The sequence below is a fragment of the Parasteatoda tepidariorum genome, chromosome 6, assembly GCF_982258835.1.
Source record: "Parasteatoda tepidariorum strain Cologne lab strain chromosome 6, Ptep-v5.0, whole genome shotgun sequence".
Lineage (NCBI taxonomy): Eukaryota > Metazoa > Arthropoda > Arachnida > Araneae > Theridiidae > Parasteatoda > Parasteatoda tepidariorum.
In genome coordinates this window covers 108,451,147-108,466,243 of record NC_141760.1, presented here as the reverse complement: position 1 = coordinate 108,466,243, position 15,097 = coordinate 108,451,147, and the positions used below count along the sequence as shown (strand labels likewise).

Below are 15,097 nucleotides of genomic sequence, written 5' to 3'. Positions count from 1 at the left end.
AGCACGTAGTGAGCATCGTATGGCTAATCTATATTATATAAAACGCTAATACGTTTTAATTGATAGGCTTCGAAACGCAAGAGCATGTAGTGAGCATCATATGTCTAATCGGGTGATTTTTCACCGAATTATCAAAACAATTCTCACAAAATTATCTTCATCGAAGCCGATGCTTTACATCCGGTGTTTAGTACTATTTCATATTGTTTTACAACACATGGTTTTAGCCCTCTGGTGGGAAAGACTTTAAAACAAAACTTACAACAGTTACTTTTCTCAACAACTGAAATTTAGAATAGTGTGATTAAGAAAAATATGTGAACTGTTTGCAATTTCAAATTAATATTGAAATGCACAGGTTTAGAATTTTCTACAGTGAAAAGTTTTCGGAACTTCAGTGTTCAAAAAAGTATACAAAAGCTAGACGTTAAGAACGTAACCAATGAGCGAGCAAAGCGAGCATCGGATTGCGAAGCAATTCGAAATGAACTGCCAAAGCAGTTCCGGGGGTTGGCGAGCGCCAGCGAACAGGGGGCGAAGCCTCCTAGTAATAAATAAAATATCAACTACACGTATACAAAAAAATACAAGTCAAGAGAGTCTCAAAACACATTGATAACGTTGCGAGCCAAATGGCTTCAAAATGCACCGGAATGAGTAACCCGGAAGTATAGACAGTAAAGAGCTTGCAGCGCACCCATCCATTAAACTACATCTGCAACTTTTGCTAAAATATTTAACTTATTTTCTTTTTTTGAATAAATATTAAAAGCTAATGAGCTCAGAACATTAACTGCAAAGATGTTGTGGATATCATTTAGACATTGCTATCAGGTGATTGCAAAAGCTCGTGCCAAAATTTGATTTACATAAAAAATACATATATTGCTTATTTTTATATAACTTTAAGCTAAGTAATTTAAAATCACGAAATTCGAACGAAATCTGTTCTGTTGCTGTCGCTGCTTAAGGGGCAATAACTCTCCAAAGGAAGAGGCGGAGCAGTTGCATCATTACTGCCAGGTTTTTCGGTCGATAGACGACTGGTGGCTGAGTGGTAACTCTTCGCCCTCTCATTCCACAGGTCCCCTGGGTTCGATCCTCGGACCGGGCAAGGTTGATTTAGTCTTTCATCGTCGATAAAATGAGTACCAAACATACTTGTGGACTAAACACTAGGGATTGAGCGTATGGCTGACCACCCAACCGGAACATCTGCTCCTGTTCCCCAGAGCCCAAGATCAAGAAAACTGAGATGTGCATAGTAGGCCTTGGCCCTCTGTGGGCTGTTGAGCCACTGAGTTTGTTTAGACTCAGACTGTATAGAGATGAATGAAAATAGAAGACTAGGTGGGGATCCAATTTTATTCAACATCGCTTCTTTATTTCAACATTATTTTTTATTATCAAAGCGGATATTATAAATAATTCGGATATTCACCAAAGCGACTATGTGATTGATGACATTCACCGGTGAAAGTCGACATTCTCTTGATTTCGATCATTCACGGTAACATATATATAAAAGTAATAACCAAATTAATTAAATTGCATAATGCTTAGATTTAACAAGTCGGGACACCAACTTCTAATACGATTAAGCATGGAATGTACGTCGATTCGGGTATTCGAGCTCAAACAAGGTTAACGGTTACAGTAAAAAAGTGCTAGGTGCAAGGCACCAACAGAAAAGAAATTTACGAAAATTAGGTTATAGCCGAAAAGTTGAAAACTGTGGGTATTGTGATAGCCTCATCACTGATAGTTTCTGTACATCTTGTTTTTAAGTTGTGCATCGAGAAAGGATTAGTTATTTAAAAAGAAAGCTGTGCAGTTCACTCCGAGAGTTCGACTCAACGTATACTTGTTTAAAATTTTCAAAATTGAAGAAATTTATTTCAACAAAATATCGTTGTACAAAATATTTACAATGCGCAGAAAATATTATGGATACTTGACAGTGTACAGCTAAGCACAGGTGACGCCGGGGGTTCAAATTCGCCGTAGGACTTGCGAGTCACTACTTCCGACTAATTTTTACGCCTAAAGCTTGAAAAAAAAGCGTCATCCAATATTATTATACTTGTAGTGTTTTCAATGTAACGTAGTCTTTCAATTCAACTTTCAGCGAAAGGAAACAACAAATGAATCCGAAAGACTCCGCAAGCTTGCTATGATGCTTACCCAAAATATAGCAAACAACGCTATTTTACATAAATATAGTCAAAAAAGGAAGAACACTCAAAACACCTCTAGCAGCAAAATGACATGGGCCCTCATTGGTCCAATATTCATAAATCTTGGCTCAATAAGTGTTCAAGGAGCCTTTTGAGCTTTCAGATTCACTCGACAGTTCAGATTCATTATTCAGCCAATATCGACCCTATATTGGTCGATATTGGATACATATGTAACATAATTAATCTTTTTATGTTAGTGCTTTACTATAAAACTTCATCCTAATTAATTATTCCAAATCGAAACACTTTCTCATACTTTTAAAAAGCCACATCCTGTTCTTAAATCTATTTTTGGCTCAAGTATGCATAATTAAATGTAAAGACACTTTTCCCCTTTACACTTTGTGAGAATCACACGACCTATTTAACAAACCAATTGTAAGTACTAAGATTTCCCTTTTTCCTTAAAATATAACAAAATAGAGGGAAATTCATTTGCTACTTTCCCTAGGATAAATACTTAAGCACGCAGTTTTGGAGTGCGAATTTGAGCTCCGCCATTGATAGAAAATGTTTTGACTGTACTGTTTGAAGCTAAATAAAATATTTTTGCCTTCCAACTGCTATCTGCGTGGCCCAACAACACTCACCATGACTGCCACCCTTTCATATATATATATATATAAATGCCGATATTGGCCCTATATGGAACCAATATTAAAAAATCTATAGATTCCTATTTTGGTCCCTTGGTGGATGTTCATGTAGGACCCCTATTGAGTCAATTTTGAGTCCAACTGGGACCAAGATAAAACTGTTGCTAGTGACTTTATTTATGGTGTGATATAAATATTGTTATAGGCTCACCTGTTGGAATTTATAAATCACAGAAAACTCCTAGAAATGGTAAAATTATGTGTAAATTTAATCACAAGTCACAATAATAAGACTTTCTAGAATATTAAGCCTGTTCACACATCGTCTCGTAAGTATAGCATAAGCGGAGGGATACACAGGAAGTTTTTTTAAATTTCTTCCCGTTTTACAAAGTTTGTTATTGTTTACATTCACTCCACCATGCATTAGAAATGCGTTGGGGATCACACCCACACTCGTACTTGTATTAACGTGCATCGTATTATAGGAAAATGGTTTAGTGAGTATTCAGAAACTATTATAAATGATATAATGCATGAATTTGCACATCTATTTAATTAAATATTCAATTATTGAAAAAAAAAATTTTGGAATTTATGAAAAGATAATTTATTTCAATTTATTTATTATTCAATTAAATCAACAGTTCGATAAACTAGTCATAATCTCATAAACGTTCAAAAGTGATAAGTTATAATTTAAATTATTATCATAACATTCATTTGAGTAATATTAACTAAAATCAAAGCGAAATAATTTTCATAAAACCTCTTTTTTTCTTTCAAGTAGGTAAGTAGGTACTTCATTAACGTCACACTAGAGCTGTATAATGGGCTATTGGCGACGGTCTGGGAAACATCCCTGAGGATGATCCGAAGACATGTCATCACAATTTTGATCCAATGCAGAGGGGATGGCTCGCCTGATTTGGCAGCCAAACGACCAGCGCACGAAGTCGAGCACTTTACGGCAGAACAGTTCAACGAGGACCAATACCGCTCACCCTTGGTTCCTACGCAGGCTGGTCAAAGTGGTCACGCACCCGCACACTAACGGCAGCCAGTGATGCTTGACTTCTGTGTTCTACTAGGAGCCGCGTCTTTACGAACAGTCCACTGCGGGACTTTCTGCAACCGAAGGCCTTTCTTCAAATATTCCTCGACGTACAGCCCTAATTTAAAAGTTTAAAATGGTTCCAAAAATGTTACAATTTCGATCATTATGAAAAGCCACTTATTGCATGTCTTTGCATAAACGTGTTTTAAAATGAAGCTCAATTTCTTTCATTTCAATTCGATTTAAATAGGACGAAATATGAGGGGGAAAAATTTATTCCGCTCTCCTGATTAAATTATTATACAGTACAGAACCCGTTATCCGGAAATCAGAAAACCGGAAGACCAAAAACCGAAACGAAATTCGATAAATTTTCCCGCCAATTTTTTTTAAAAAAAATGTTTTTTTCCTCATAAGATTTTAGGATTTTTCTTTCTTTTTTGAAAGATCTTTTCTTTTTTGAAGACCTTACCATCATTTTGGAAATAATCATTAGTGTATTACTCCATTGTTTTTTCCTTTTTTTAAGATTATTTCCAAAAAAAATTATTTTTTTAGTTGGGATTTACAATAAGAAAACGGCTTTTTGTAGCGATTCAGAAAACCGGAAAAATCAGTTATCCGGAATAGTGATGGTCCCGATCGTTCCGGATAATCGGTTCCCTACTGTATGACCATAAGTAAAGGGAGAGTTAATATTTTCGAGGGTGAGATTGATTGTGAAAATAATCGAATGTTTTTTTTTTTTTTCAGTTTCACCACCCTTTTGATTCAGAGAGTGATGCAGTGGCTCTTAAAGATGCAATATCCTCTTTAGGTAAGATTTAAAATTGCTTCAGATCTGATTACATTTACAATGAAGTGTCTAGATTGAACTAAGTGTGGACTGTTCCACCACTTTGAGAACAGTGTATCACTGAAATTTCGAATTAACGTTTGTATACAAGATTGAAGTAAGAATAGATATTTCCAGTAATAAAAAAAAGTGCCTTTAGAACTAATGTGCACTAACTAAGTTTAATAATGTCCGATTCTTAAGCCTACCAATGCTAGACATTCTTGTATCTCCATTTGTACAAGAGATTGAAACGATAATTCCTGATTTACGACTAAGCCACAACAGACAGTAATAACTCTGTATCACTTTATAGACTCTTTGATCAATAGTTATCATGTTAAGATGCCAAGATCTATTCTTAAGAATATAGATATAACGGTATTTTTTGGTTAGCCTGACACAATTAAAACGTCGCTAAAAATGTAGACCTCCGTCAATTTCTAAAAAATATTTTTTGTTCCATTTTTAAACACATAAATTAAATTCAATTAAAAAAAATAGATAACTTAGTCGAAATACGCCCGGCTAACCGAAAAGTACTGATGAAACCTAGAGACTATTTTTGTTTATAGTCTAGGCACTACAACATAAAAATTTTCATTGCTACAGCTGTAAACTTCATGGTGTCTTTATACGATAGTTGTAATTTAGACAAGCTCTTTTTATAACAATGGACTATAATTTAGGCACTATAATTTAGGCACTATAATTTAGGCAATATACTTTTAGAACTATAATGTTTAACCAGATAGTCTTTTTACAATATGTCTTTCAACAATAGTTGATTGCCTACACATCATTTTATGACGATAGTTATATTCTAGACACATTCTTTCGACGATATTCTATAAAAAGAATGAATTTTTTATGATAACCTAGATTTAATTTTGGTGAGTAGTTCTAAAAATGGCTGTATATCCTTTCACTTTTAAATTAGTATACATTTTTATAGGCGAGAGAGATGATGCTCTTATTCAAATCTTGGGCAACCGAACTAACGAGCAAAGAAAAAGGATTATGGAAACATACAAAATCATGTTTGATCAGGTATAAAACGTTTTCATTTTTTAAATTTATGAAAGCTTGAAGTTAAAGCAGTAAGGCTTATATAAAAAAAGAAACATGTTCAACGCTAATCAACCGGATTCGACAGAAAATCACAACTCATTAAGCTTATTCGCCAGTGTTAAAAATCACATTTATTTTTAACCGTGAAAAAAATTTGTTGCGTTAAGTACAGAGAAGATTGGTTAGTTTAAAATAGCTAAGAATCACGCTAGGAGACCGAACTTTCATTATAAATGTATTTATTATGGTTTTATGAGAGTTAGATTCGATGAGTGTAAGATCTTATGTGCTTATGCGCACCATTTTTTTTTAAATAATGTACTTATTATATGTCAGTTAGTATATGGCAACGAGTAGAGTTTTGTGGTTGCCATGGTGATAGTTTTGGAATGTAAATAATATTTGAGTGAGTCTAAAAATTTTCTTTTTGGAATGGCGATGCTGTGATTTTGTTGTTGAGTTAATAAATCTTCCCTTTTATTGAACCTCGATGGAATGACCTCGATGGCTATTGGTCCTCGATGGAATGACCTCAAATAAATCTCAAAGGACTTCGAATCAAATAATTAAGAAAACTCTACTATTACGTTTATTATTACTATTTGTTTAGTTAATAAATCTTCTCTTTTATTAAACGTAATAAAAAAAAGAAGTCGAAAATTAAAATTGACCTCAAATAAAACTCAAGGGACTTCGAATCAAATGTTTAGGAAAACTATACTATTGCGCTTAATAAAACCGAAGATTTGTTAACTCAACAACAAAATTACAGCATCGCCGTTCAAAAAAGAAAAATCTTATACTCACTCAAAAACTATCACCCCGGCAACCAGAAAACTCTACTCATTGCCATCTACTAACTGGCTAATAAATTATTTTACCAAAAAATAAGGTGCGCATAAACACATAAAATCTTACAATGAGCCTGCAAGTATCAGGGCCATCAAACCGTGATTATGTAATTACGGTAGTTTAAAAAAGCACTTTTTTTATTTTCTCGATTTGATATTTACAGTGGACGCACTGAGTCCTCAAGATATTGGGAAGCAAGGGAACTTTTAAGGCAATGACTTCGGTCTTCTTTCTTTGTTATCCTACGTACATTTGTATCCGTTATTTATTTCATCTTTCTATTTGTACTTTTTGCCTTGCCATTGGAAATAAAAAAATAAAATAAAATAAATAAAATAAATGAATAAATAAAAAACATTTACAGTAGTCGTTACAACTCATAGAGCATCTTGAGCTTAAATAACAAAAAAGAAATGTACATGAAATTGCTTTAAAAAAATCAATATTCAGACATCCTGCTTTATTTAAATGGATTTTCTCTGAGTTAACGGATAATTGGTGTCACCTTTTTCACTGGAAAATAGCCTGATAGTTTTTTCATTAGGGACTCATGATCCGAAAGACCAGATAGATTTCTCAGGAAGGTAACTGTACATCAAAGGTGCCCGAATACATAGGGTATATACTGGAATAGCAATACCGAAATTGCACAATTCAGCAATAAATGATTTCATATCAATCTCCTTTATTTTCTTTATCACATGAGCTCACACTAACTGGGGTGTGTAGCTTTAGAAATTATCCAAGCAAGATTTTAAAAAAATCATCTTCAAGTTATCCATTACATTTATCATCAAAATTTTGAACTCATATCGTTACATTTATGGGGCAAACTATTCTCATAATTATAATAATAACCTCTCTCTCATTAACAAATCATACATCCATTTAAACACTCTGAATAGAATATACTAGGAAGTTTATCTAACGGGTATTTCCGTTTGTTCATAACTCGAAAGTTTTGGAAGCATTTAAAGCATAAAACTGAAAGATATCAAGTGGGGATGATTAGCTTATAGCTTGTGTAGAAAAATAATCTTTAGAGATTAAAATGGCAGTTAGCAAAGTAAAAGTGCTTATTTGAATAATGAGTAAAATAAGAGGCAGACGAAGAGAATGTGTGATCAAAAAACATCACGCCATCATCCGCATCCACAATACAGACAGGATCTTTTATAGAGTGATATCTAAATATTTAGTAAATATATAAAATATTTTGAGAGTCCGTTACCATTGAGAAGCCAGGAGATATAGAGTTTGCCTTCCAATGAGATAACCCGGATTCGAATCCCAACGATGGCTGGTAGATACGTATTCCACACCTGGCTCGCACTGACCACACTGCTGACGTAAAATATCCTCGATGGTAGACGAATCATGAGTTAGAGTCACCTTATCAGTCTAATTGTGGGAGGTTTTCATGGTTTTCTTGCTCATGTAATGCAAATGCGGGATAATGCAATCGAAAAGTCCTCCACGAAGGCAAAATTTCTTCCAATACTTGATTCAGGCAATTCCAAAGCAACGAAGTTGAACATCAATAGTCGCAAACCTGAAATTGGGTCAGCTGTTCAATGACTGTAATTATGTTATAACCGTCGCATTATAAGAAAAGTAACTGGTATGCATTATAAGAAAAGGATAAATTAGGAGAAACATCATAGCCGGTATGCATTATGAAAAAAGTATTACGGTAATAGTTCTCAGAACAATCGGAAAGCTCTTAGCTGCTTGGTGTTCTGATGTGTGATAAATGTCTTAACAGTGGAGCAATTTTATTAAATTTTAAATGAAGCTATATTTTTTAATGTTGCTGTTTTGATAGTCATTTAACGCTTCTTAGATGAGTCATTTAAATCCAAATCTAAATCTAAGTAGAAAAAAACATGAAATGTTAACTTAAAATTAAAGAGCTCTTAAAGTTAATGTAAAGAGTTTACATAATCGGTATATTAATAAAGAATACCGAAAGAAAAAAGCAATACTTTTGCAATTAATTTAATCTGATGGCAACTTTTGTAATTAATTTAGTCTGCTGGCAACTTTTGTTACTAATTTAATCTGTTGTCAACTTTTTTTTAACTAATTTAATCTACTATCAACTTTGTTACGAATTTTGTCTGTTAACAGAGTTTTTATATAATTTACTCTGATGGCAACTTTTGTAGTCGATTTAATCTGTTGCCTACTCTAGTAACTAATTTAATCTGTTTACAACTTTTGTAACTAATTTAGTCTGATAGCAACTTTTGTATAGAATTTAATTTGTTTGACAACTAATGTATCCAATGTAAATTGTCAAAAACTTTAGTGTCCAATTTAATCTTTGTAGAACTTTTGAAAGTAATTTAATCTGTTGACAACTAATCTATCTAACTTAATCTGTCAAAAACTTAGTATTTCATTTAATTTTTAGGGATTTTTTGTATCTAATTTCTTCTGTTGACAACTAACGTTAATGTTACTGCGAATGACCAAAATTGGTGGTTGTTGATTTCTGCCGGTGAATGTTAACAATCACATAGTTGCTTTGGTAAATGTCTAAAATATATATTAGGTCTAGTTAAGTGACACTGCCCTTTATGCCCTACATTGTTATTTTAAGGTCAAGCGCGACTGTCCAGTATGCATTTAACCGGTACTCCGGTAAAATTAATATAAAATCATATATAACAAATATTTCCGACATTTGTTGACATTCACCGGGGAAAGTCAACTCTCTCTTGATTTCACGGTAACATATCTAACATAATCTGTTAAAAACTTTAGTACCTAATTTCATCTTTTAAGTAACTTCTGAAACGAATTTAATTTATTGGTAACCTAAACCTTAATTATATCTTGAATATATACACATTTTTGAAAACAAACAAAACCTTTTACAGGATTTGAGAGATACTTTGCTGTATAAGTTAACAGGCAACTTCAAGAGGACAGTCGAACTACTGTTGATGCCGTTAGCTGAATATTATGCGAAGTTGTTGAGGAGAGCCATTTACGGACCCGGTAAAGACGAGGATCTCCTTCTTGAAATACTCTGCACAATTACAAACATTCAGATCCAGCAAATCAAAGAAATATACCAATGCAGTGAGTTATTTTGTTTTCATCTGCACAATTACAAACATTCAGATCCAGCAAATCAAAGAAATATACCAATGTAGTGAGTTATTTTATATTCATCTGCACAATTACAAACATTCAGATCCAGCAAATCAAAGAAATATACCAATGTAGTGAGTTATTTTATATTCATCTGCACAATTACAAACATTCAGATCCAGCAAATCAAAGAAATATACCAATGTAGTGAGTTATTTTATATTGATCTGCACAATAAGTAGAAATTGAATAATCGGTAGTATAAAGTATGCTTTTAAAAGATAGGTACTTTATTTACGTCGCACTAGAATTGCACATTGGGCTATTGGCGACGGTCTAGGAAACATCCCTGAGGATGATCCGAAGACACACCATCGCAAATTTGATCCTCTGCAAAAGGGATGGCTTCCCTGATTTAATAGCCCAACTACCTGTGTGCGAAGTCGAGCATTATGAAGTAGAAAAGTTTAACGAGGACCGATACCGTGTCCCTACGCAGGCTGATTGAAGTGGTCACTCACCCGCTTACTGACCGCAGCTAGTGATGCTTCGTTGTTCAACTGGAAACTGTGTCTTTACGATCAGTCCACTGCTGTGCGTGCTTTCAAGAGATTTCGCTAAGTTTCACCAACTCTTTCTACGCTTTTAGCGGTTTCAATTTATGATTCTTTGCTTAGACCCACTGAAATCAAAATTCATCAAATTCTGTGGAGGGAAAGAACATTTGACTTTAAAAAATGGCAATTTTCGGCATAGGTTGAAACAGACTTACGTAATATAATTTGCCGCCTTTAAGTAATTCATTGCGTAAATTTATTTTTCAGTTCAAAAAGAAAAATAAATAAATAAATCTAGCCCCAATTATAACAAACAAATAAAAAATAGTCAGAAGATTTTCAAAGTTATTCATTGCTTAAACTATGCAACCGACAAGGATGAATAAAAATCTGACTTCAGATCAAAGAAATAAATAAAAAGTGGTAGCAAGATTTTTTTAAGCAATTCATTGAGTAAATCTACCAATCCACGCGGTGATGTAAATCTGACGTTCTAAACTGAACGAACAACTAAATATCTAATAGAAACTAAATATCCGTGGTAGTAAGATTTTCTTTCCTGAAATAAAAACTAGGAAAATTATCTTTTCTTTTTATCTGGCTATTTGATCTTGCCGTTATCAAATTTATGATCCAGATTTATTACTATGGAGTTGAACATTAGTAGTCGTAAACCCAAAAAATTGGGTCGGCTATTCAACGAGGTTATAAAATAAAATATTTTATGGCGAATGCAAATGATTTGCTTAGCACAGATTAAAGTGAATAATAAAATCATGCTTTTGTCACTAATTATTTTTTTAATCAAAATATCGTCATTTATAAGAGGCAACAATAAGTCAGTAGAAATCTGGAAACAAATTAATCCATTATAAATACTTATTAAGGCCCAATATTTTTTCAATGCAATGGTATAAAAAGTGATATATGAAAGGAATGATACTGAATAAATGATAGTAAATAAATAAGTATAATAAGAAATTATTTATCATGTAAGCTAGCACTTAATTATTAAAATTAATTGCGACATAATTATAGATCGGAACTCAACGCTTTATATTAATTATCTTTCACCGTTGTAATGACTATATTCCATACAAATAATCACACCAGATTTTCATAATAATAAACTTAACTTTATTAAAAATTAAAAGAAACTAGTCATTATTTTTATATTCGAGCATCCAGCTCTTAAACAACCAAGGGAGAACCTCCCCGGACCAAGATAAACATACCTCTACCTCGATTCCTAGCATGCCCCCGAAGGGGTGACACAATGCGCCAAGTGCGCCTGAACGATCGCCAAACAGTTGCCAAACATTACAACCGTAACCACACACAATATACACTACCCTACATTAATGGAAGAGACACATTCAGTTTTTGATATTTTTTGAAAATTTCTCAAAAAATACTCGAAGGATTATTTTGTGACTTAAGAATTGTTTAGTTCCTGCGATTTTTCATTCTTAACATTAGCAATAGGATTTGAACTATTAGAGGATATGAACACCTACAATAAATTATGAAAGAAAAGAAGTATTTTTGAACACCCTAAGCCAGTTTGTAACTTGTATCAATTACTTTAGTTCTTACTTTTAATAACTGCATACAGTTTCGTAAACCTAGAGTAGATATTTATGAGGATATATATATATACTGGCTTCAGTAGTACATGTTACTGCCATCTACCGGCAACTGCTTAAATTAAAACTTGAATACTTTCGGAATAATTTCGCATATTCTTTTTTGCCATATTCGTCTTCGTTTTTAACTTTATAAATATTCATTGGAATTAAACAAAACTTTCCTAATAATATAAAATTAATAAAAAGATTGTTGGTTTAAAATTTTAAAAAAAAGTCGTTGAAAAATGCGCAAGATATAAGTATTTAAAGTACTTTTATACTGCGCATGCGTAGAAAAAATTTAAAAAAGTTTTTTCCATAATTTTGTAGTCAATCGTATTTGGCAACTAATAAAAAAAGCTTGATTTGAATATCTTAATAATTAAAAAAAGTTTAAAGCACTTTTCTGAGTAATTTTTTGTACTGTTTAAAAGAAAGCTTGAAACGATCAGGGGTTTGTCCACAAATTATATTTTGTATTATGAGACGAGACAAAATTTAATAACAAATGAAAGTACTTACAATAATTGTTCGTAAGCCAAAATGTGTTGGTATAATAAAAGAAAACATGCGAAGGAAAACATACTTTTATAGGGGATGATCCCCCACAATGCTGACCCTCATTTTTAATGAATCTTATTTAATAGTACAAAATGAAATTTGTGGAAAACCCTTATTTAACCGAATTAATGCTCTTTAAGAGATTTCTTTGACACGTTTCCGTAGCACTTTACAGAATGAAAATTCCGTCTAACCGTTCAAAAGTTATAAGGGTTTTTGCTGACTTAATATTTGGGGAAAGACCTTTACACAATGCCAACCTGCATCTATCAAAAAGTACCACTAGTTATCATGTCTTATATACTAGTGAATTGATGTTCAATAATCATAGTAGTAGTTACACCACAATACTCCCCCACTGGAATTTTATCAGGGATATAATTCAATGAACGGATATCACTAGTTGCTGTATTTGTGAAAGATCGGGAGAGCTGGATTAAGGTCACTGGGTTTCGTGCTTAGCCATGAGAGCTGTATTATGTTCATGGTTGTGTGTGTGGTCACTCCTGTGTTGCTATTAGCAGTCGAGTGTATGCAGGATTCCGTTGTGTATATATGAGTATATGTATAATATATATAACAACGCTGTGTATATATATAACAGCGCGAGGAGCACGATGACGCAGTCACAAGTAGCAAGTCAACTATTCAATGTGGGCCATTCATCGAAGTAGTCGTGATCATATCACGTCCGGGTCACCAATGTGGGGAAAAGACCATTAGACAATGCCAACCTTGATCTATCAAAAGGTACCTCGTGACATGTCTTATTTAATAGTGATTTGATATTTAATAATCGTAGTGGTAGTTACGCCACAAATATGTGTCAAAAGTATACTTAAAAATTGTAATAATTTTATATTAATTCTGGAAACGTTGTATTTCAGAATTCGGTAAATCGTTGGAGGATTCAATTGCAAATGATTGTCAGAGCAAGTTCAAGCACATGCTTCTTCTAATATGCAAGGTTGGTTTTCATTTATTTTTCTCTCATTTTCTGAGGAGTGTTATTAGCAAAGTTGAACCATTTTTACGATAATTTTTTTAGGTCATTTTTTTAGTAGAAGCAATTCTCCTCCAGATAATTGGATAGTAGATGATTTTTTTTAATAAATTTATAAATATTTTTGTTTTGCATCCAAAATTATTTGTTTATTCATTTTAGCAATTTAGAATTTTTTTTTCTGAAAAAAGGTACTTTAGAATCATTATTTTATATTTCTCTCCTTATGTAAGTAAGCATGATAACCATGTTAATTTTTTTTTAATTAAATATTTAAATTCGGACTTATGCAAACAGTACTATATTAATTTCAATTTTTTTATGAGAGGATAATTTGTTGGAATTAATATTTTTTATAGTAATTGCTTATGTTATTGCTGAAATTGTGTACTTGCACTTCAAGAAGATCACAAAACTCACACATGCGACCTATGAACTCAGCTCCAGTTGATCGTTTATGAGCAAAATGGCATCTTAAAGTTTATCTAAGTTTCTCCCCGAGTCAAAATGTTAATTAGCTTGCAATTGATTAAATGCAATGCCGTATCTCACATCGAATTTATCGAAAATAACTCTTTATCGCCTACGTCTTTTCCTTAACTTAGATTTATTAGCAGTTCATATATTTTATTGTAACAGTAATAAATGTGTTTTGTGTACCTGGCAACTTCGATACATAATTAGTTTGTTTATATTCTACATGGCTTCATGCCTGTCATTGTGTTAAGTAAAAAATATGTAGTGAAGGAATTAAAATCTTTGTAAAAGAATCTTTGTGTAAGAATATAAATTATGCCACTTAAGAGAATTGAATTGGCTCTGCTTACTCGAAATAGCATGGAAAGAACAGTTACAAACGTAAACAAATGCCAAGTTTCAAGAACCAATCAGAATCGATATACTCACACTACGTCACTTGCAGGTATCCCATAGACTTAGAGCCCCTGAATTAGACAGGCCGACTCATCATCTATTTTTGCTCCAAAGAGCTAACATAAGCACAATACTAACATAACGTTAACTTGCGAACTTTTTTGCTCCAATATTGCTTGATAGGTCAGCTCTGATAGTATAGGAGCCTTACATAGACTCGTCAAGTAAAGTCAAATACCACAGACATAAATTCATATATTTAAACATTGGTAAGGTTAATTGAATTGCTATGGTAATGAATGTTTGGTAAATGTCCATATCAGGGAGCCGTAAAAAATTGACAACCTATTACAGACCTGCGTTAATAATAGCATAATGACTTAAATAGTTGTGGCAATCTGCTACCATGGTAGTAGGTATGTATTTAATATACTAATGTAAATACTGTGGTAGCAGATATTTTACGGCCTCCTGAAACAGATGAGTACCGAGGATTATTATTCGAATACTTTGCTAACCATAGTTCCCAAATTAGTCTCCGTATTTAATATTGTTGGTGGGGAAAGTTAGACAAAAGTGTGAGTTCTAAAGTTTCTAAGTAGTTACGGGAGCTCAAACTTTTATTTGAATGCTAAATTAACACTTTAGTTTCAAAAATAAATAATATTTAATGTGAAAAAGAAGTTTAAGAAAGAATTATATATTTTTTGGAAGTTTGAAAA

General features: G+C 32.8%; 1 protein-coding gene across 1 annotated transcript in view; it reads left to right on the top strand.

The window, feature by feature from the left end:
* The window catches only part of LOC107437252 (annexin A13), a 34,837-nt gene that overhangs the window by 9,079 nt on the left and 10,661 nt on the right, over positions 1 to 15,097 (top strand). The window contains exons 3-6 of the mRNA XM_043046976.3: positions 4,647 to 4,710; positions 5,684 to 5,778; positions 9,537 to 9,741; positions 13,387 to 13,466. Coding sequence (XP_042902910.1) covers positions 4,647 to 4,710; positions 5,684 to 5,778; positions 9,537 to 9,741; positions 13,387 to 13,466 — 444 coding nt within the window. The remainder of the gene's footprint in view (positions 1 to 4,646; positions 4,711 to 5,683; positions 5,779 to 9,536; positions 9,742 to 13,386; positions 13,467 to 15,097) is intronic.